The following is a 21,853-nucleotide window of genomic DNA, read 5'->3' as shown; positions in this document are numbered from 1 at the left end:
CTTGGACCAGAAAGGACTCAAAAGGTTCAGGTGAACAACTTTGCTACTTTTATGACATGATATATTTAACTTACACGTAGAGACTCTGTCATCAATAGAACTCGCAGTATAAAAGCATTCAAGGATAAGAGGTCTAATAAGGGGTTTATTGTTAATACTGATGGTAGGTTTATTATTAAAGGTATTTTGTAGATATCAAGATTATTATCTAAGGGAGCTCGACCTTTCTCTAGAGGCCCCCTGTCAAATATAGAGAGAATATCTCCCTCTGAAACAGAGGAATAATATTCCAGTTAGTTATAATAAGCTTGCTCTTACAGACATATCTATGGTATAAATAATAGCTGACGACGCGGGTAAGGGTATTAACCTAAAGATTCAAAGGATTGGCGGTTTAACGAAAGCTCATCGTATCCAGTATCTTTGTCTTGCTACTGGCTATAGTATTAGTGTCTAGGAAATATATGGATTGGATATTAGATTCGCACCTCTTGTTTATTTAAGTCAAGCTATACCAGACTAGTACTTTCGCAATGTTCTCGCAAACTGCGACATGCTCGCGGTGAAAACGGCAGATAATGCTTTTGATATTATCGATGGTTATATTAGAGCACCTGCCATGCCGGGATCAGGAACCACACCTCGGTGGAATGTGCTAGGTGTGCCGGTTGTGAGTCACTTTTGGTGGAAAGCTTCCACATTTGTCTGTGTTCACTACATGCATTTTCAAACCCTTGTTTGAATCGGTCTTCTCGAATACAAATTTATAGAATTTCAAGACTTGATGAATCAACCTTCTCAATGTAAGTACTATAGCATGGGGGGTTGTAGATGTGCCACTACCAGGAATTCAAAATCCCAATCTTACATTCATACTATTAGACACGATATCAGGGATGTGGAAATTGACCTAAGTTGTTGCATAGAAATTGAAGCAAAACTCAAACCTGGCAGCAGTGACGTCTGAAAGATCCAGCCCCGGGTTATGCTGAGGTAGAATTTGGATGGTCCAGTTGGTGAACGGACCAACCTTTGAATATGTCTCGTCAGTTGCCGAGCCTATATCCCCGTCTACTGTGTCGTGGTCTGGATAATGGGGATTCTTCATGTTATACTTGAACCTGACGGGAAGAGGGGCGTGTTGGAAATCAAACCTAGTGTGATCCCGGTTCAAAATTGTCTCGGTTCCCTGGTGTTTGAGTGTAATATCGAGATATCCATTAGACGTCTTTGCACCATCCAGAAACACACGGACCTTTAGTAAACGAATATCGATCATTCCATCAAAAGGGTTGGGAGTTCCTGTGGGTGGAACAACTGGGATCGGGACCGTGCGTACAACTCCATCTGTCCCTCCCAGCTTAATAGACCGGACATAGCGATCAGGGATAGTATAGGGCAGCTCCTTGTATGTCTGAGGGTCCCGGCCCATACTTTCCTTGTACGAATTGTATTGGGTGGAGAGTTTGATGTACACATTTTCCAACGTCGAGGCATTGAACTGAGAAAACTTGAAGCCCTCCATTGCCTTACCGATGTAGTTTTCCTTGTCGAGAGCAACGAACTGATATGCCAGTTGCATCGTGTGCAGCCAGTTTTGTGTTGTATGTATGCTGTTGGTGTATAGCTTCTTCATGAATGCTGTCATGGTTGGATGATCTGCACCCAATTCGTCATACTGCTGGCGACTGATGTCGATCTGCTCAACGGCTAGCGAGTCAAGTTCGGTTTGGCATTTGATCAGCAAGGACACGGCTTTTGTATACCCCAATACCGCTGTATTGCGTTGTTGGACAATCTCTAAGATGACCAATTAAAATGTTTACATCAATAGATGGTTAAGACTCACCGATGTAATCATCGAATCTCTTTTTGACTTCCTTTACCATATCATCCCCAAGAACATTGTGGAATTCCCCTAGGAGCTTCTCCGTTTCTGCTGCAGCGACACATAGCTTGGTTGCGCCTGGGTCATTAAAGTCGACGCCGCCATCCTTAAGAACTTTGAACCCTTCGCCAAGTCCGTCAATCGTTCCACTCACATCCTTGACTTCCCTCAATAGAAGCTTTCTCTCGACCTTAATGCCACTGTCTGACTCAAGCTTTGTGAGTGCTGTATTTGCCAGATTTGTGCCTTGGAGAATGACCATGGGAGCAGATCCGTGCACAAAGATGATTTGGGAAAGAGCAGACATGAGGTCGTCAAACGAAACGCTGGTGGAAAGTTTGATCTTATCTTTCACTTTCTCAAACTCCCTCAAAAGACTTTCCTTTGCCGGTTTGATAGACTGGTCGGAGACCTGTATTCTGTCGAAATTATCAGTGAGATCGTTTTTCTCTTCCTTGATTTGATCGTCGGCTAGGCCTTTGCGGAAGGTGCATTTGGTTTGTCGGTCCCGAATGGCCTCCTTCTTTTGCTGAACATCCATCTCCCCTCGTAGAAAGGTGAGATAAGTTTTTTCGGCTTTCTCCAGGGTTTCTATCATGGGGCGGATGGCGCCTTCGTAGAATTTGAATGAGCCCCTGGGAACATTTTCCTGGCTTTTACCATAGGAATTGTTGCCAGATAGCAGACTGGCCAGGTTGGCTTCGGCCTCATTTTTGATACCACGTAGGAGACTGAAGGATATGGGTTCTTGCGTTTTATCTCCATTGCTGAGTATATATAAGGAAGGCTCAACATCCCGGTATGCCTGCGCAAGCTTTATCTGAGAGATCTTGGCCTCCTTCTCAGAGACACCCAAGAATGCTAATCTTCTCGCAAGCCGAATAAAAATAACAGAAGCCCTGGCCTTGTCTACTTTTGACCCACAGAACCAGAGAAGGTTTCCCATATCAAGCAGCATTCGGCACTGTGTAGGATGCGCAAAGCACACATTGCCGTCAAGAACCTTGTCTTTTTGATCGAGACGATACACCTGTGGGGCTACTTCGACCTTTCCAGGGGCGCCAGGTGGCCCGCGCGCTTTAGTTCCCATGCCGCCTATGCCGTATAAGCCACCATGCACAGAAATGTGTTGTCGGATGGTACCCGTCAGGTTGTTGCGGGCCGTTTGGAGGTTGTCAAATAGTTCATAGATATCATTCTGTATCGTTTCCCTTGAGGTTTTGAGCATGGACTCCTTTGTCTTCACTGAGTCGGGCAGCTTCACTGCCTTTCCGATCTCCTTCTGATTGACGAGTGCTACTAGGAGGGCGGCATCGCTTTGCAAATCTCGGGGCCAAACTTGTTTCTCGTCCTGTAGCTTCTTGTATAATCCAACGCAGACTTCAAAAGCCTCTTGGAATTTGCTGCTCATGATCACAGTGATCTTGCCTCCGTTCCCCCCGTTTCCACCAGCAGGGCCAGTCTCCTGTCCTGTCACGGCATCACGATTAAGCCCTGCACCACCATCACCTATTATCATATATTAGCTACGTTATTGGATAGATTCAGTGGTAGACGCTGCTTACTGTAGAAAGAAATCTTCTCTGCAGCGGAAGGATCAATGTGCTCCACATAGATCTGAAGATTCCCTCCATTATAGCCATCTGGATGATTGCCATCACCTGCCTTCCCAGAAATCGCTATTTTACAGCCCTTTGGTGTTACTTCCGGGCCATACAGTTCGCTGGCGAAAATACCGAAACGGTTTCCAGGCGGATCGTGTTGGTTCTCAGCCTTTAGGTCTCCGGTGAGGCTGAATTGCTCCACGTACAAAGCATATGGAGTTTTGATACTCGCCTCGGGACTATGAGAATCTTCTGAAACAGATAAGAGAAGTTGAGAATCACTCAAAGGGTATTTGACCGTATCAGGGTCTGGAAGTGGCTTTGCGGGCATTTTGGTTTAGGTTGGATGCAAGAAATAACAAACCGTTTGTGTGTTTCAATTGGTGTTGACAGATGCTGTACATTATGCTCCATATTTCACTGCGTAATTTATAGAGTTATCTATCTTCCCATCCTTGCCAGATGGGCGTCTACGTGTTGACATCTTGACATGCAGGTGTAGGATGACTTCTCAGCTTTCAGCTAGGTTATGAACCAAACACCAAAAGCATCATCGTACATCATGTACCCCTCTTCCTGTTACGTGGGATCAGGCAGCCAGGCAAGTGGTAGTTATCAGCCACTCCTTCGTTGCCTGTTTTTTATGTCGCCAAAACTCTATTTCAGAGCATTTGACGAGCTGAACTGTGGGGGGGGTTGCAGGATTACTCTGCATAAAATGTGACTGTTGCTGCAGAATGGTTGCAACATACAATCAACTAATAATCAATAGGCATATGGGTTCAGTACTATGCAGGTCTAGATCCTCCGCTGACGAACAGGGGACTCAGCGGCTATTCCTACCAATTTCTTTATTTTCTCAGCCTGTTGATCGGTTTTTTTTTTTTTTTTTTTTTTGGTTACAGCTTGGGACAGGGAGCCAAATGTACCAGTGTATCTTCCGACTGTAGTGTTATGTATAGGCATTCTCTCACCCAATTTAATTCTATATAAGAGGAGATCCATTGCTCATCATTCTTACTCTCTAAACATTCAAATTCAACTGCTTGATCACCATTACCATAGCATTATCCATATCTTTGAACGTGTCACAATGGCCCTCCCCCAGAAATCCAAAGCAGACTACTACTCAAAGCTCAGTGGCAAAGAAACCACTGACGACTGGGATATTCTAGTGTCCTACTCGGAAAAGGAGTTGAACAGTTTACTTGACAAGGTCTGGGGTGAGAAGAAATTCTTCTACAACCACACATTCCCTGGTGCGACGGAGACTGTAGAGGACGTTAAGATCGAGCATAGCTTCAATCTGAGCTTGACCTCACCCCGGTTGAGCTTCGATTCCATGAACAATGAAGGACCAAAAGTCAATCTCACCATGGGATTCACCGGCGCAATGAAAACAAAGGTCACAGTAGGCAGTGGGAGCCCAAAGGAAACTGAGAAGGACATTCCTGCGGGTTCCGCCGATTTGGTAATGAAGGTTCCACTTACGTCTTTCAACCTTACCAAGAAGGATATCGAGGTAGGTCATTACCCTCCTTCTGCCTGTATAGAGCAGCTAGTCTGATAGGAGTCATGATCAGGATGCCAAGCATATCATCCATTTTGGGGACACGGGCGACAGCGATCATTGTGTGATCTTTCATTTCCAGAACATGGGCTCTGAATGGACTATTGTGCCCCACTCCGGACTTGACAAGGCTGTGGAGGAACAGCTCAATAAGGCCGGCCCTACGGTTCAAGCGTGGTTCAAGGATATCAAAAATGTGGATATGATTGATTACGGGCTGGCCAAAATCAACACCAAAACTGATCCAACCTCGAAACTGCTCCGTCCCAAGTCGTACAAGCTAGTCTCATCCAAAGGACTGCTGAATCTCTTCATCCAGACCGAAGGTGGGAGTGGCAGTCCAGGGAATGATCAGAATACCCAGTTTGGACGTCGGTACAGCGACTTTGCCTTTAGTTCTATACCACAGGACCACACGGCGTGTATTATCATCTCTCGCGAACTTTTCTTCACGAAGTTTCTCTTGGACAGGATTGGCAAACTGTCCTCTCCCTTAGATGTGGTCGACAAGACCAAGTCTAAAAGCGACTCAACCCCTGGTGCTCTCCTGGACATCAAGTACAAGAAATCAGTCATTGTCCCTGCGAAAAGCTACTATCACTATCCGATCATGTATGAGGTCGAAGAGTGTGATATTGATTGGAATGAGCACCCTCTTCACCTTACACTTTTAGATGAGACACCATATACGGAGCCAAAATATAAATGGGACTGGGACTTTTCAGCCCATACAAACTACTGGGCCAACGGTACCAAAGTTGGCCTCGAGGTTAAAGCTAAGGTTGAAGGAGTATGTACATCCCTTCCTGGCTGCTATCTATAGCCCTACCATTTTTAACATTCGCGCAGAGCAAAAGAACCCTCGCATCGGTGAAGGACTACAAGATTGATTTCGATCTTTCTCTGACCGACAGTGATCAGCCAACAACGTGGACTGAGCCCGCCCACCCTGGTGCTGAACTCACACCTCATGCTTCCCTTCCAAAATTCAGTTTTCCGTTGGAGGAGCTCAACTTCTTTGCGACCCAGAATATACTGGCTCCGGGTGAAAGGTTTATTTCAGTCTCCGGTATGATGTTCCCTGGGGACCTTGTGCTGATGGGCACGATTCCTACGAAATAAGGGTGTTTTGCTACTGCAGCTTGGGTGGTAAATGTATGTATCTATTCATAAAGCAATGCTACAACGGGATCACGTTGCGAAGCTAGACAATTTCCCCGTCTCGGTCCTTGCGTGCTGCTCTATCGATGGCTTCCCTTCGTCTCCTCTCTGCGTTCCTCTTGATCTCTTCTAGAGTGCTGTCAATAATAGTGTCACTCGACTTTTTCTCACGTTCCTCCTTGTCTTCTTGCTTTTCTTTTATCTCCCCCTTCAGCTTTTTCACCTTTCCTTCATACTCTTCTTTAATCTTCCGTTCCTCTTCTCTCTTCTGTGCCCATGTTTTACCCGACTTCTCAACTTCTGCCAACTTTTTCTTTCTGTCTTGATCGGCATTATCGAGTTGCACTCCCAGCTCTTTGATATCGTCGGGTATCACTTTTTCCGCCACTCTCCTATCAATGTTTATTTTGACCAGAGATTCGATCTGTGAATGAGGCATCTGTTCCTCGAACTTTTCATTCAGAGCAGCGTCGTATGCCTCCTTAAATTCACTGGTCCACAGGGTCTGGTACCACTCAAATCTGTCCTCAACGTCGTCGGCCAGCTTGTCCTTTGCGTTGAGAATATACATCCGCTTTACTTCGTTTTCAATCTCCTTAGACAGATTGGGATCCTTCAGTTGAACATTATCCCTTTCTTCCACTCTTTGTTTGATTTTCTCCTTCAGAATCTCGTCCAGAGCAAGCTCTTTTTCCGAGACAAGACTCTTCAAGTCTCGACTCCACCCCTTAATGACATTATCTTTGATATCGATAAAGTAATTTCGCGTCACCCCTCCGCCAATGGCTCCAACGAAAGCTCCCAGTGCTTCTCCATAATACTCTCCAATTGCTGCACAGGTAAGCGTAAGCAGAATGTGGACTCCACCGACCAAGAGGTCTCCTTTATCGATGGATCCATATGTTGAGATCTCGTGAGGCCCATCTAGTGGCTTAGACTGACAGGCCAAAAGATCCAGGGCGACAGCCAACCACTTTACAGCTTCATCCTCGCGCAGCTTTCGACACACCCGGACTATCTCATCCGACGCACTGGTCCCCGGGTTTGTAATGAGTTGCTTTGTATTGATCTTATCGTACGCATTGCCCCAGGGATAGTATCGTTGGCCCGTGATTACCTCCTTTTCCCCACCCTCCCCAGTCTTGGAAACCTCGCCTGTGAACTGGGGTTTCGAGTGAGGCTGAGGCTCCCCCACTATGCTTGCGCACTTGAACTGAATGCGAAGGTCACGCTGTGACTCCATTTCACAGGTTACCCATCCCTGGTTATCTGTTTTCTGAGATGTGACTGGTTTTCCGTTGACTGTAACAGGACACGCGCCGTTAGAGCTTGTGTTTTATTTAAAATGGGAGATATATTCCTCTTTCTCATTTGGACGAGCATACCATAGATGGCAGAGGTGACTGAATGAACCATCAGTTCCCATAGTCCAGCTTTGTTAGCATCAAACCGGTAGACGCCTCCCGCGAGACGAAGGTCGAAATTTGGTCCCGGTTTTTCCAGCACCTGGACAGCCTCCCAGTCGTCAGACTGAAATTTGAACCCTTTCTTTTCAATATATTCGACGGGGTTCGCCTTCTTCTCCGTCACATTCATGAGAAGTCCGCTCAGGAGGTCATTGTCGCTGTAGATCTTTTCCAGATAAGCCTGGACAGCATCTGCGAGGGGAAAATCTTTTCTTCAGTAAATTTTCCATCGGTTGGAAATATTACAATCGATTGGGGGGTTCCATACTCAATTTCTGGGGATCCATAATGAAGTACTTCTGTCAAGCGTCTCTTAAGTCTGAATGGGCTTGAAATAAGAAAGGGAGTCAGTTCTCGAGGTCTGGAATATTGGAGATGTCAAGCGAAGATAGGTACTAGGCTGTTATTTAAAACAAACTGCATACGTGATTCCACAATGGTCATTAGTAGTAGTACTGGTACTAGTTCCCAAAATCAAGAAATCGGTGGCTGGCTGGGAGGAGATAGTAACCCCCTCTTTGTGGAATGTGATATCTACTTGCAGTTCAGCTGAAAGATCAACCTGCAGGTAGCCATGGATATGACCACCTCTTGTGCGTATCACCTAATGCAGAGATACAGACCCAAATCATGATGCGGGGTAGAGAATGCATTCAAGTTGCCACTCTTCAACACGATACTCAATGGGCTCTTGGGTGGTTGCAACATGCAAAAAGTCCACCTGATCAAGTGCTCAGCATACTAGGGTTGGGACCCCTCCACCCACTCGGTGAATGCACTTGGAAGTTTTCATAGAAAGGAGAGATATACAATAAGGGAGGAACAACCTGAGAGAACTCATGCCGTTCAAAAATGACTATTATCAACAATACAGAAAGTATTCCCTTGTAATATCTAGATGCTAAACAAATATAAAGTACTACTACAACTTACTTTCTCTCAAAGGTCAGAAAGGATCCACCCAGAGCCAGATGACCATAGTGGACATTGCTGGCATATTCTAAAGTTTATTAGTGAAATATAACAAAAGAACAAGATACTTTTATCCAATGGTCACTCCGTATAGTATCTTAGTTATAAAACTTACTCCATACGGACAACAGCAACACGCTCTAGACTACGTTTCAGGCTTTGAGCACCACAGACACCAGACGGCAAGCCAAGGCCGCCCATGTACATTAATTCTATACATACTATTTCTTGGTTAATACGGAAAGCTACATTCGTTTCCGATTTCATATTATAAGATGAATGGAACCATTATATTATATACCCATATTGAAGAGATAAGATATGTAATACAAAGATAACAGGGTACTTTAAGAAAGAGAACAAGATACTATAAACTCCGCAGTAAGATACAAGCACTATTATAGCTTGACTTATTATATTCTAATTTACACCAACTACTATAAGAAAAAGAGATCTAGTATAATCTACAGCTTATTCTATATCTAGAAGGATGTGTAATTATAGTAATAATAATATTGGACAACAAAAGCATATACGGGGAGATCTAAATATACACAGTATGACCAAGAACCAGAGGTCGTATATCGCCTTAGCTGATGGATCTCCTTGCTAAACCACTGGATAGGATATCCTGGATAAGTCTAAAACTCCTTATTAGAAAATATCAAATGGTTATGTAGATTGAATGCCTTGATGAGATTGATTATGTTGCTTGAATCTATCCCCGCGGCCTCCTGAACAAGCTTCGTCAGGGCTGGTGGCAGGGGTCAAGACTCAACACCCTCTAAATCGTCCCTCTTTTCGCCATCTTTAAAGAACAAACAAGGCTGGTAGATTTTCCATTCCAAGGTTTTAGAAATTTTCGGGAACTCATCTACATCAATCAACCTGGACAAATTCAATCGAACTGAATTCTGAACTAGAAGAACACTCTTCAAAAAGTGGATGCATGGCTTCGCAAGCTGTATTCCCTTTAGCAGAGCAAAAGATTATAATAACACTATAACAGATTCATAATCGCGATACCTAGTAACCCACGGAAAATGGAAGGGATGTGGATGGTTTATATTGAGAAGACCTCCCTCCATTTCAGATCGATCTTTGAATCCCCCATTGCCTAGACTGTCACATTTTCGTATTTGCCCGATAGGTGGAACCTACTGAGATAAAGTGTTGATCTCTGTGGAGTAATTCGCTTACAGATTCTGAGTAGACCTATACCATAGTATACAGCCGACCTCCCTCAGTCAAAAATAGATTCTGTTGAGGTGTTCTTTGAGCAGGTCACATATTTCAGCATTTGTGTAGACTTCAAGATCGGTGTAGATATGGATCTAGTGTCGGACGACTTCTACTAATAAATTCAACTGAACTGTATCCTCGACAAAAGTATTAAATGAATTTTCAACGCCAGAAAAAGCAAAAGAATGGATATAGATGAAGCGACTGTTGGCTGATGTCAGAGACAGACAGCATTTGGTTGCTTTCTTTGATTTTTTTATTTTCTAAGCACTCCAACAGCTTAAATATACTTATATAGTGAGTCATTCAAATCATCATTTGACTCCGTTATGTTGACAACAAAGTGAAGGAGAGATCCAGTGTACTCAACAGTTAGAACCGAAGCTACCAGAACTACACTTATAGTGATAACACTATCAAACAAAAAGCCCCACGAGAGTGATCTAGCCATATGACCAAGAACCAACAATCTCATATAGCTTTCCCTGGTATTTTCTCCTTTCCTAACCACTAGATGGGATATATTTCTAACCAAGGCCCAGGGATTTATACATGTCTCTGAATAAGCTCTGTCAGCTGTCTGGGGTCAGCGCCCACCAGCTCGTCTATCTTTAATCCGTCTTTAAAAGCTTGGAAGGTTGGCATGGCTCTGATTCCAACTTCCTGAGATATTTCCTCCTGTTCATCAACATCAACCTTGACAAATTTGATCGAACTGAATTCTGGTTTGGAGGCCAGCGTTTCGAAGACTGGGCTTATCATATTGCAAGGACCGCACCATGTGGCCCAATAGTCGATTATCACGACTTGGCCCGAATTAACAAGAGTACGGAACTCGTCAAGGCTAGTAAAGCACGGAATTTGTTAGTTATGTTCAAATGGAGACTGTGGAATATGCAATCTGATTTTATAAGACATACCTCTTGAGAGGAGCAACGGACATAATGAGACTTTTGGCAAGGATCTGATTATGGGAGGAAGGTGGAGTTAAGGAAGGGCTTTATAATCACGGGGTCAATGGTGTGTGATTATAAAAAAGGAAAAAAAGAAAGAAAATTGGAAAGGGGATCGATGATATATCGAGAAGACCCCTCCATGTCCGAACCGATCTTTTAAACCCCACCTCGCTTGGACCGTCACATTTGCCAATGTGTGTATCATATTGGAGCTGAGCTGGACAGCTGAGCAGATACTCTTGTCGAATCATCGGGCTTGAAATCTACACTAGTGCAGCCGGATGAACTCAGCTCCCCACTATTCAACGCAATAGATCTCAGCCGTGCCGATCTTCGTACTGTACCTCTTCAGGAAATAGTAAATTATGTTGAGACTTCAAGATCTGTGTAGACATGGAATCCAGTGTAGGACACGCATTTCTATGCCTAAATTATACATTATCGCAACCATGAAGTATGACCTGATGACAGTCAAACCGGATAAGTCCAGTTGTATTTTCGCCAGTCTAACACAAGCACATATCCATACAGCACATTATTAGTACAGAGTTTTAAGTCTATACATTATTCTATAAACAATAGTCCTCAAAGACACCAGAATACCAGAATCACCGCTTCACAAACCCACTCTCCATGTCCAACCAAGTCCCAAAATCCTTCATATCAGGATGAACCTCCTTCAAAGCCTTCACATCAGCCCCATACCCTTCCTCATAAAACCACCGAAACATATATCCCATATCCTTCATCATGGCCATAAACAACGAACAAACCGGCCGAAAAGCCATGGGCAGTGATTCTCTCCGCTTCTGCACGAAAACCCGTTCCATCTCCTCAAAGCTCAGCTCGTCCCCCGCCAACGATACACCGCGCCCCTTATACTGGTCCGGGTTAAGGAAGGCATCGGCGCCAAAATGACCGATGTCACTGGTCGCCACCATCTGAAGTTTCTTCCCCTTCAGCGCCATCTTGAAACAGGTCGCGAAGACCTTTCCGAAGAAGTCAGGTGTCAGGTTCTCGTAGAAGGCTGTTGGTCGTAGGATTGTCCACTCCATGGAGGTATTCTTGCTGCGGTCGATGAGATGGTGCTCGATGTTGTGCTTTTTGATAAAGTGGGGGATTTTGGTAGGGTTAGTGTAGGAGTGGTCTTCGCCGCCGCGGTCGACAGAGCTATAGACGAAGAACTTAACGTTTTGCTTGAGAGCTTCGTCGATAAGTGATTTGCCTTGCATTTCTTCGGAGTTGTTTCCGATTGCTGCCTTTTGGGGGTTAGTGATGTGGGTGTGAGTGTGGGCTTTGGAGGAGGGCAAGGGGGACTGCTAACCTGGACACTGTAGACACCCCAGATTGGGGAGGGGGTCAGGCGCTGGGCATTTTGGAAGATCTTGGCCGGGTTTTCTAGGTCGCCTTCGACGAGCTTGATGCTGGGGGAGAGGTTGCTGAGTTTCTGAGCGGAGGTGGAGGTGGGATTTCGCGTGACAGCGAGGATCTCGAAGGGCGCGTTGCGTGAGATGAGGCTTTTGATGAGTGAACCTCCTTGTTTACCGGTTGCACCGGTAATTAAAACAGCTGTCATGGTGAATGACAATAGAGGGATGAAAGAAGAAAGTATGATATCTGCCTTCGATCTCACAACCTATGGGAAGAATTATAAAGGAATTGAGGTATACAGGGTAGGTATCTTTACTCGGCCGTCGGGCTTTCCTATGCCCGCGCTGAGCAAGCAAGAAGAATTAGGGCTCGGATTCTTGATCCAGATTTGAGCGTTCTAGTTAAGATTTAGTACTTCTATCATCAATAATGCAAGCAGTTAGTGGGTCCATGGTTCGTCGCCACCAAGAATGTCTAAAAGCCGTCGATCTCGGGCTTTATTTCAACCCCGAATTATTAACCAGGGCTCATGCAGTGTATTGGGGATCCCTGTCCTGAATAGCGTTCGCGTCATCTCTTTAGATAATATACTGCATCGACAGCCATGGCTAACGCTGTGCAACCCGGTAAAGACCTTCTGCCAACCCCACGTAGCTACCATCGTTGCAATCAAAAAAAAAGTTCGATGTAGCAGGACCCAGCCATGTGATAGCTGCCTCAAGTCCAACTCGGAGTGCGTATTTCCAGGCCCTGGTCGTGCCCCTCGGCGTAAAAAACGGCCCCTCAAGGCCGAGCTTATCTCGCGCTTGAAGGGCCTAGAGCAGGAGCTCCGAGAGATGACGCAGAAACGCGGAGACCCTGATTCTACCACTAGTTCTACTGCTGCGTCTCAAGAAGCCCCTACTCTATCTCATCCCCCTTTGGCTGCGAAAAGTCCCCGTCATGTAGAAAATGAGCATGGCAAGTTGATTGTGGAAGGACACTCCACTCGGTATGTTACGCATGAGGTTCTGGTTAGTCTTGGTAACCAGGTATGTATTCTTTTGTTATAGCTTGGGCTGTGAAACACCCCCTTTGCTAACTTACCTTTGTGTGAAAGATCGAAGAGCTCAAAGACCTGGTAGATTCGACTGGGAATAATATCGAAGAAGATGGAGGTGACGAGTATTCTCAGAATGGTAATCAGTTTCTCTTCGGCTACTCGTCCATCGTTTCTTCGCTGTCGGCCTTTCATCCCAGCCTAAGGGACAGTCAGATACTATGGAAGACTTTCGAGGAGAACGTCGCACCAGTCGTCATGATCTTCCATAAACCAACTCTACACAGACTTATCTACAAAACGGCTACGAACACCAGCTATATTGACCGATCCTCGGAGACGGTGGTCTTCGCCGTCTACTTCGCCGCCGTCACCAGTATGAGTCCCGAACAGTGTGCCGAGGAGCTAGGTCAAGATCACTCTACACTCCTCCAGCAATACCGGTTCGCAACGCAGCAAGCCCTAGCGCGAGCAGGCTTTCTTCAAACACGAAGCCAGACCGTGCTCCAAGCGGCCGTACTCTTCCTCACCTGTCTGCGTCGCCCCGGAGACGCCGAGTTCGTCTGGACCATGACCGCGGCGGTTTATCGGCTCGCACAAGGGCTAGGATTGCATCGCGATGGAACCCACTTTAGCCTCACCCCCTTCGAGATTGAACTGCGTCGCCGACTATGGTGGTCTATCTATCTGCTGGACAGTCAATCGTCCGAGCTTCATGTCATCGGCACACTAATCACTAAGTCTTGCTATGATACCAAACTGCTCCTCAACATCAATGACACAGGCCTATCCCCCGAGTCAACTACGCCACCGGAAGAACGCAACGAATTCACAGAAATGACTTTCTGCCTGATCCGCTGCGAAATGACCGTCCGCTACCGTCGCTCCTTTCTCAATGCCCACCCCGCCCCCAGCAGCAGAGAAGGCCATACCGCACACCTCGTAGACGAGCGTCTCCGCCAGCTCGAACAAATTCGCACCCACTTACAAGATCGATACCTTCAATACTGCGACATTTCTATCCCCGCGCAATGGGTAACTGCGACAGTGATCCGACTTGCTCTGGCGCGATCATGGTTAGTTGCACATCTCTCTCAAGGGACGATGACGGTGCAGATGCCGCTGATCGAGATCTCCCCAGATGATCCGAAACGAGATCAGCTCTTCCTGACCGCCCTCGAAGTGGTAGAATTCGCCTATCTGCTGGAGACGGATCTGCGGACCACGCGGTGGGCCTGGCTTTTCGAACGGTATCCGCAATGGCATGCGGTGGTGTTCGTGTTGACGGGGCTCTGTGGTCGGGAGCAGTCGGTGGAAACGGAGCGAGCGTGGGCGGTGCTCCAGAAGGCGATTGAGCGGTGGACTGGACGAGAGTTCCAGAAGGGAGGGATTACGCTGAGAATGGTTTATCATTTCATGGAGAAAGTTGCTGTAGCGCATGGTCGGCTTGGGACGGACTGGATTAGAGAATTACTAAATTTTGAGACATAGATTTCTTCCGAATTTAAATTCCCATCTCCTTGTCAGTGTGGCCGAGTGGTTAAGGCGCTAGACTTGAACTATATATGGTACATAGTTAAAAACTATATCATATGGTATATCTAGTACATTCGTGTTCGTAGGTTCAAATCCTGCCGCTGACGACATGTTTCCAGCCGATAATAGTCGCTGGATGTCTATCTTTTTTTTTTTTGTTCCCTTTTTTCCTTTCCACAAATTTCTTCCGGCTGGAGAGAGATTTATCCCATCACCAGTGAAACTTGGAAATAATGTCTAAAGATGATAATCAGCTGACCATTGAAGCCCCAAAAAGCCTAGATACTGAGTTGCCTTACGGGTAGTTAAGGACCAGCCAACCCAACTTCGAGTTTCCTATGGAACATTGTTTAACTTGAAAAGTAATAGATAAGTTCTATTCCAATGCTGATAAGATTCTTTGTGCTAGGACATGGAATCATAAACTACACTGCAGCGCTAAGCCTATATTACCGACCGATGACCAAATCCAAAACTTTGCCCTCGACGATACTTCACTCAATGTGAAAGCGTTCATATACACGCTTACGGCTATAGTGATGGCAGCGGTCCGATGCGCTGTCTTGCTTCAAGCTTGGTTAATTAAAGGTTGATTGAGGACTGGTGAGAAATTGGTCGGTTTTTTTTTAACTGCTTCAGAGTTAGCGTGTGCAAATATATCTTGAGTTCTTGGCACATTTTTTGGATGCCGCGGACCAAACGTCAAAAAATGGCCACTTTTCAAATGCTTATAACTCAACCAATCTTTGTTATACTGCTTTTAAATTTGAAAATACAAGTATAAAGAGTCTATATTTCAAAGTGAAATTGATTATTCTGAAATTTAAAACTTAAATTTATAAGGGAAATTAAATATATTCAAAGTTCGGATATCTTATACTTTTGATAGTCCTGATTTTAGAATTTAGATTTTAAACAGGAAAGATAAAAGAGCATTTCATTCCAGCTAGACTTCACGCTAGATGTTTGCCAGAAATAGCTAAGCCTTCAGCGTTGATTGTGGTAGTCTTGTTTAAGATAGGTCAGGCGCATCGATAGTGTCGTTACCCACAAAGTCAGCCATCCCCTTCTTTTTCCAGTCTTCATAATTGTTCGGACCTATCCTCCCAGTCTTTCAGATTGAAGGCGAAGTCGTAGTAGCTGTACTCCATGCCGACATGAAGAGTTGGTGTATCTCTATCTCCCTTTATTCCATTCACGAAAATTGCGTTCCATCTGATTGGGAACTCGCAAATACGTATGGCTAAGAGCCGTTAGCTGTACTTGTTATCCTGCGGTGTGCCGCTGGACTTACATGAACTGATCGATGAAGCAATTGAATCAGGATTGTAGCGCTCGAAGATAGCGAGATGGGACATATCACCCCTGATTTGTTCCCTGGCTTCGATCGCCTTCCTGATGCCTTTGCAGAGTCGTTCCAAAAGTCCCAGATCGGATCCAGAAAAAGGAAGAAATAATTCAAATACGATTTAAATCAATTTCGCATGAAGCTCTTTCTGACGCACAGCAATTGTTTTCTTATGACTTCCGCTACCGGTGAATTCCAGCCTATCTCAGTTGGCACTAGAGTGACAAGACGTATGACCGCAAGATGGCTCAAACCAAGGCGTCTTTAACATGTGCTCTCTGGCAATTCTAGGAACCCTACCCACTTGCGAGTTTAGATTCCCACCCATCGTTCTGAGCGAGATCTTCGGGAGTGCACGGCGTTGTGCCATACAAAACTTGCCCACGAGCGACAATCCAAGATCGCAGCCTGGTACTGTTTTAGCTCTTCTTGAAGATCCGTGGGAACTCCAGCAGGCAAGTTGACGAAGTGGACAGCAGACCCTTCCACTCTGTCTGGCTGAGCTTTTTCTAATGTCTCACCTGGCGCGACTGAATCGGGCAGCTAGAAGGCGGACGGCATTATGTTTCTTTGCTTGGAGAAAGCTTTGAGGACAGGGTAGCCGCTGGATTAACGGTGGACTGGTTTGCTGTGTCTTGATTAGAAGACAATCTACGGTGGGATCGAGCTGTTAAAATACTTAGCTGAGTTCAGAAAGACGATAGCCAAGACACAATACTCCCTAGGTGGGAGATGATTTCAATGACTAATGCACTGGGTAGGCATGCATCTGCATTCTACGACAACAGAGCAGCAAATCAGATAGGTTTGCTAACTCTTCTTCTAGCGGCTTGTATTGTTATTGACCCGCCTCTTTCCATGCAGAGTTGGGGCGCATAGGCTTGGATGAGGGTTTCTCTGGCGACAACCTACCTATTCTCGAGTGGGCTCAAGATTCTAAGTACTAATTTCTCTAAGGTTTAACAAGGAAACCGAGTCTCAAGCAATTGAAACCATCGAAACAACAAAAGATACTGTCAACGACGTCACCCTCCAAGAACTGCAGTCGTTTCCCACAGATCATGAGCTTCAGGGCCAGTTTGAAGTCGTTCTCAGTGCTATCAGTGGTAGTATTGACGTAGAGGGGGAGAGCAAATTTGTCTTCATCCACATCTACTACAAGTACGATAGTGGTTCCAGAAGCTTTCTACCGAGTATGATATCTACGGCATAGCGAGATGTGCTAATACTGACTGATTCTAGGTATTTTGGATATATCTTTCACCATGAGAAAACAAAAAGGCGAGGGTAGCACAGGCTACGGCAGCGGGAACAGATTCACGGTAGAATTTGATCTCCTTCTTACCAGATACAAATTTAATAGGAAGACCTAGAGAGACAATCGACATCAAGGGAAGAAAGCCATTGAACTGGCAGAGCCCATCTGCAAGCAAATGGCGCTGAACCTCTATGTCAATAACTAGTTTAGTTGTCGTGGGCTGCGAGGCTAGTCATAGTTTACTCTGAGCATATAGCACCATCGCTGATTGGGCTTCACAGAAGATCATCACTTAGACTGAATTCTAGGCTCTGTACTATGCCGTAGAAAAGGATGACTATGAGGAAGGTCTTCTTCTTGAGATCCTCCGAGGGACCTGGGAGATCACGCGGAACCGAGGAACCGAGGGATTCGGATTCGCCATAGTAGAGGAAAAGCAGTTTGTTATCATTAGAATCCCTCAAAGTCTCTGAGACAATGGAAAATCAGTAACCCTTTTTTTTTCTCGCACATTTTTTTCAGTCTAGGAAGCCTGGTTTTGAGAGGTGAGATATACCTGTAGAAGTAACTAACATGCTTCGCGCTGTTTCGGAAGACCGCCACCGGGATAACTTGCAATCTGCGGGGTTTGGGGGTTAAATTATCGCTTCCCCATGCGCAAATCCGATAACATTCCCCCAATGATCCTCGGAACAACTCCGGAGATAGTATCCAAAGATATGGAAAAAACACTCTCTCCTACGAAAAAGCAACGGGGCGGTACGAGGAAAGCTTGCAATGAGTGCAAACAGCAAAAAGTGAGCAAACGTTCTTCCAAAGCATCCTGCCTCTACCCAGTCGTCCAAATGGAGTCATGCGCTTGGGACGCCCATTCGGCTCTTTCATCGCCTTGTCGTTTGACTAAACTATGGTGGATTTGATATACGGTAGCTTCGTTGTGATATCGTCCAGACCCCCGCGGACGCCTGCTCGCGTTGCAAAGGACTCCAGATTGAATGCAAGGTTGAACCTTCTTTCACGCGTATCTCAAAAAGAAGGTATCTTCTACATCAATCAACATGACATCGGCTCTGGGATGCTAATCCTGATAGGCGAAATGCTGAAATGGAGCGCGAAATTGCAGGGCTCCGTCGACGGCTTGCCACTAATACCAACCATAATGGCCACGCTGTCGAGGCTAACGTCAGTGATGTGGTGTCCCAGCCTTTAGGGAGCGCGATCTGGGACTCATCATCTACAATGCTGAATCAAGGGAAACCTTTATCTTCCAGCCTCGGACCACAGGTCTTAACTACCCCTTAAATTATGCATAGCCATAGATCTGACCTATTTCAGGATAATATGTGGAGACTGGAAGACGTTTCCCTATCAAAGCCAAGAGTGGCACGATTATTTGAGCAGTAGGTCCCTGTGTCTTTCTTTCTTGGATGAGATATTCAATCTCTAATGATCTAGTAGGTTTTTCAAATATTACCATCCATTTCTTCCACTTTTAGACCCTCAAAAATCACCAGAGCATTATCTTTGCCGATGTCCTTTGCAGGCATGGACGATAATTTGCGTCGCTAGCCGACGGGCTCCAGCAGAGCCAGGCCTCCTCGGCGCACTCACTGGTCCATTCACCAGACTCCTATGGTCGACTATCACCAGCGTGCCACAGGATTACGCCATTGTAAAAGCCCTCTGCCTTCTGTGCACCTGGCCCCTTCCTACAACCAGCCAGAGAAAGGATGCTACATTTATGCTCTGCGGGCTGATGATGCAGATTTCCATGCAGTTGGGGTTACATCGCCCTGTTCAGGCAGAAGAGTTTACAACATTTCGAATAGGTCACAGTGAGGCTGTGAAGGATCGGCTGCAGACCTGGGTCGTCTGTAATATTGTCGCCCAAAAGTGAGAGCCCAACCCCCCTATACTATAGAAGAATCACAAGTTCATGGAGGTCAACAGTATTGCCACCGGATACGGACAACCTCCAGGGACGATATATGACTGGGCGCTTGAGCCAGCATCACTCCAGGATGCTGGTTATTATCCTCCAGAAGATCTGCGAACTCGTCTCTCTATTGAAAAATTCTGTGATCGAATCACCAAGTCTCTCTATAACAGCCGGCCGGACGCAGTAGAGTTTATTGGACCCGAGAGACTCCTCATAGTACAGCTTTTGGAGAACGAGCTTAGGGACATGGAACTTAGCTTCGGCAGAAATATCTCTCGTATGGCTCTGAGTTTACTGTCTTTAATTCTCCTGTGACTGACTGCGTGTTCGGACAGATATTAATATGATTCACCTCCGAGCCGCAGAGCTTCATTTACGATACTTTATATTCTTAGGCGCAAAACCAAGAACTAATGACATTACGAAGCTTTTTATTGCAACCACCTCATTCCTCAGCCAAGTATTGGACCTCGAAACATCTCCCGGCCAACTGATCAGCTACACAACAAATTACATCCTGCAGATGATTATTTCAGCAGCATTCGGTCTAATGAAACTACTCAAAAGTACCTTCCGACACCACATCGACTTCGAATACGGGAAGATCTTATTCAACGGAGCAATATCTGCCCTAAGAAGAATCAGCGTTATGGATCACGATCGACCTGTTCGACTCGCAGATGTATTAGCACAGATGTGGAATGCAGGCGATGCCGAGCAATCCACCGAAGAAGATAGCTTACAACTTAAAGTTCGTTGTAGGATGAGTATGAGCCATGTCTACGACACGGTTTGGCGCTGGCGACACCGATTCCGACCCAGGAAGGACCCTTCTGATACTCAAAGCATGTTTCCCCAACATCTCCAATTTTGCTTGCTACTTTCCTGTTACCTTGTATTTTTCCCAACTAACCTCAGTAATAGCTACCACCACTAATCCGGCTGAATCAACGACGGCCATGATCCCCCAACAATTCGACGGATCTATCGATAATTCTGCGATGATCTGTCCGCCAAATCTGGGCCAGGGCAGTGCTTTTTTCAATGAGGCCGGGTTCGCGGAAATCTTTGATTCCCTCAACTGGGTGTTTGATGAGTTTCCTGATCCTTTCGTCGCTCCTCAGATGATGTAGCGATTTTGGTATGTCTAAGAGGCGACCGTCCCTTCTCCCTAGTGAACGCCAGCTCTAAGATCATGTCCAACATGGATACAGCGTGTCCTACAATGGCTTCTTGGGTCATCTAATCCTTTAATCTATCCCTTTCACATCGTCAATATCCTTTCTTCCTCTTGCATTGGAGAATAATTACATCGTGTGAAGCGAAGACTTCCTCTGCATACAGTGCTATAAACATATAGTTCCAGTCTATAGGTCCTTAGCTCATCCAGACGTGCATTCTTTTTCATCAATAGTATTATACCTCATCTATATATAACCCGACATATCTAAGAAATCACAGCTAAATCAATAGTGTAAGGTACCAGCTACTAGCGGTGTAACAACTACCAAATGCTATAATATAAGCATTTAACAAGCTCCAACCGATACATAAACCAATTCCCGAACAATCCATACCCTAAATAACACCCACCAAACAAGCGCCATCTAAACAAGAAAAGCCCCAACTGTGAAGTAAAAACCCACTTTTTATCTAGAAGTCTAGACACATACTGTACACAGCGTATCCGAACGGGGATAACGAGCCGAGGAAGCTATCTACTCTCACTAATTGAACGATTATCTATCCCCACTTAGCTAGTTAGTAAGAGACTTCGGTTCGATTGCCCAATTTACCAATACTAACCCATATAATTGAGTAAGAGAGCTTAGACTAAGTTGAAATAAGTTAACTTTTCTCTGGTTCACTTATGTACAGTAAGTACTTTTTTTTTTCTCGGAATATTTGCTCTCGGCTGGTTTGCCTTGGATGTACATCCTACTGCTTTTTGTACTCTGTAGATCAGGTGGAATAGGGTTCTCTAGCGCGGGGGTGTCTGGTTATCTATATCTAAACCTTTGTTTTGTTTTGTTGATTAATTATCTAACTATTTAACTTATCTGTCTATCTATCTGTTCGGATAAATCTTAGCTTGATGAAGAAATATTCATGTCGAAGGGATAACGCGGTTAAAGCGGATGTCCCAAGAGTTGACCTGTAATTCTTGATAAGCTGAAATAAGTAACTAGTTAATTCTGACCGACTGACTCAGTTTCTGGTTGTATCGTAGTCATCTTTGATCGTGTGTGTGGGGTGTATTTACTGTGTACTATTGCTAGTGCTCGGCTCGTTAACTGAGTCTGAATTTTTTATGGAGTCGATCCACTACAAATGCCGTCATGGAGGGTCATTTATCTTGAACCCGTAATTATGGAGACCAACAGCTACCCCGGTGTGATGTCACAGTTAAGCAATTAAGAATGATTCAATTCTGATCATTGTAGTCGCTCCATACTTCAATGATGAAATTAAACACAATGACCCCATGCTTCCAAAAAAAAAA

The 21,853-nt window shown here is 45.3% G+C and overlaps 7 protein-coding genes and 1 non-coding gene across 8 annotated transcripts; 4 read left to right on the top strand and 4 right to left on the bottom strand.

Annotated features, from left to right (window-relative positions):
* Positions 1-910: 910 nt before the first annotated feature.
* On the bottom strand, positions 911-3,828 carry BDV27DRAFT_165268 (uncharacterized protein; the record flags this gene model as incomplete). The annotated part of the gene is made up of 3 exons (XM_032073884.1): positions 3,454-3,828; positions 1,850-3,397; positions 911-1,800 (listed from the first exon to the last, which is right to left on the bottom strand). The coding sequence occupies exons 1-3, from the start codon at positions 3,821-3,823 to the stop codon at positions 911-913; spliced, it is 2,808 nt and encodes a 935-aa protein (XP_031926806.1). The 5' UTR covers positions 3,824-3,828.
* Positions 3,829-4,585: 757 nt separating this feature from the next.
* BDV27DRAFT_165266 (uncharacterized protein) lies at positions 4,586-6,576 on the top strand (the record flags this gene model as incomplete). Its single annotated transcript, XM_032073883.1, has 3 exons — positions 4,586-5,014; positions 5,076-5,852; positions 5,912-6,576. 3 exons carry the CDS (start codon positions 4,586-4,588, stop codon positions 6,182-6,184), a joined length of 1,479 nt encoding a protein of 492 aa, XP_031926805.1. The 3' UTR covers positions 6,185-6,576.
* Positions 6,267-7,976, bottom strand: BDV27DRAFT_158502 (uncharacterized protein; the record flags this gene model as incomplete). The annotated part of the gene is made up of 3 exons (XM_032072697.1): positions 6,267-7,525; positions 7,609-7,881; positions 7,958-7,976. The coding sequence occupies 3 exons, from the start codon at positions 7,974-7,976 to the stop codon at positions 6,267-6,269; spliced, it is 1,551 nt and encodes a 516-aa protein (XP_031926804.1).
* Positions 7,977-10,168: 2,192 nt separating this feature from the next.
* On the bottom strand, positions 10,169-10,995 carry BDV27DRAFT_129486 (thioredoxin family protein). The gene is made up of 2 exons (XM_032067211.1): positions 10,824-10,995; positions 10,169-10,747 (listed from the first exon to the last, which is right to left on the bottom strand). Exons 1-2 carry the CDS (start codon positions 10,844-10,846, stop codon positions 10,450-10,452), a joined length of 321 nt encoding a protein of 106 aa, XP_031926803.1. The 5' UTR covers positions 10,847-10,995; the 3' UTR covers positions 10,169-10,449.
* A 472-nt stretch (positions 10,996-11,467) lies between these two features.
* BDV27DRAFT_158500 (nmrA-like family protein) lies at positions 11,468-12,435 on the bottom strand (the record flags this gene model as incomplete). The annotated part of the gene is made up of 2 exons (XM_032072696.1): positions 11,468-12,118; positions 12,184-12,435. 2 exons carry the CDS (start codon positions 12,433-12,435, stop codon positions 11,468-11,470), a joined length of 903 nt encoding a protein of 300 aa, XP_031926802.1.
* Positions 12,436-12,834: 399 nt separating this feature from the next.
* On the top strand, positions 12,835-14,760 carry BDV27DRAFT_165263 (fungal specific transcription factor domain-containing protein; the record flags this gene model as incomplete). Its single annotated transcript, XM_032073882.1, has 4 exons — positions 12,835-12,880; positions 12,912-13,103; positions 13,179-13,261; positions 13,330-14,760. The coding sequence occupies 4 exons, from the start codon at positions 12,835-12,837 to the stop codon at positions 14,758-14,760; spliced, it is 1,752 nt and encodes a 583-aa protein (XP_031926801.1).
* Positions 14,761-14,791: 31 nt separating this feature from the next.
* BDV27DRAFT_t126 lies at positions 14,792-14,912 on the top strand. The gene has a single exon. It is a non-coding gene; the product is annotated as a tRNA-Ser (tRNA).
* Positions 14,913-18,064: 3,152 nt separating this feature from the next.
* Positions 18,065-20,747, top strand: BDV27DRAFT_165261 (uncharacterized protein; the record flags this gene model as incomplete). Its single annotated transcript, XM_032073881.1, has 8 exons — positions 18,065-18,208; positions 18,363-18,448; positions 18,503-18,695; positions 18,747-18,811; positions 18,870-19,293; positions 19,333-19,627; positions 19,686-20,195; positions 20,275-20,747. The coding sequence occupies 8 exons, from the start codon at positions 18,065-18,067 to the stop codon at positions 20,481-20,483; spliced, it is 1,926 nt and encodes a 641-aa protein (XP_031926800.1). The 3' UTR covers positions 20,484-20,747.
* Between the last annotated feature and the right edge of the window lie 1,106 nt (positions 20,748-21,853).

This window comes from Aspergillus caelatus, assembly GCF_009193585.1.
Source record: "Aspergillus caelatus strain CBS 763.97 unplaced genomic scaffold BDV27scaffold_106, whole genome shotgun sequence".
Taxonomy (NCBI): domain Eukaryota; kingdom Fungi; phylum Ascomycota; class Eurotiomycetes; order Eurotiales; family Aspergillaceae; genus Aspergillus; species Aspergillus caelatus.
This window is presented reverse-complemented; position numbering and strand designations above follow the sequence as displayed.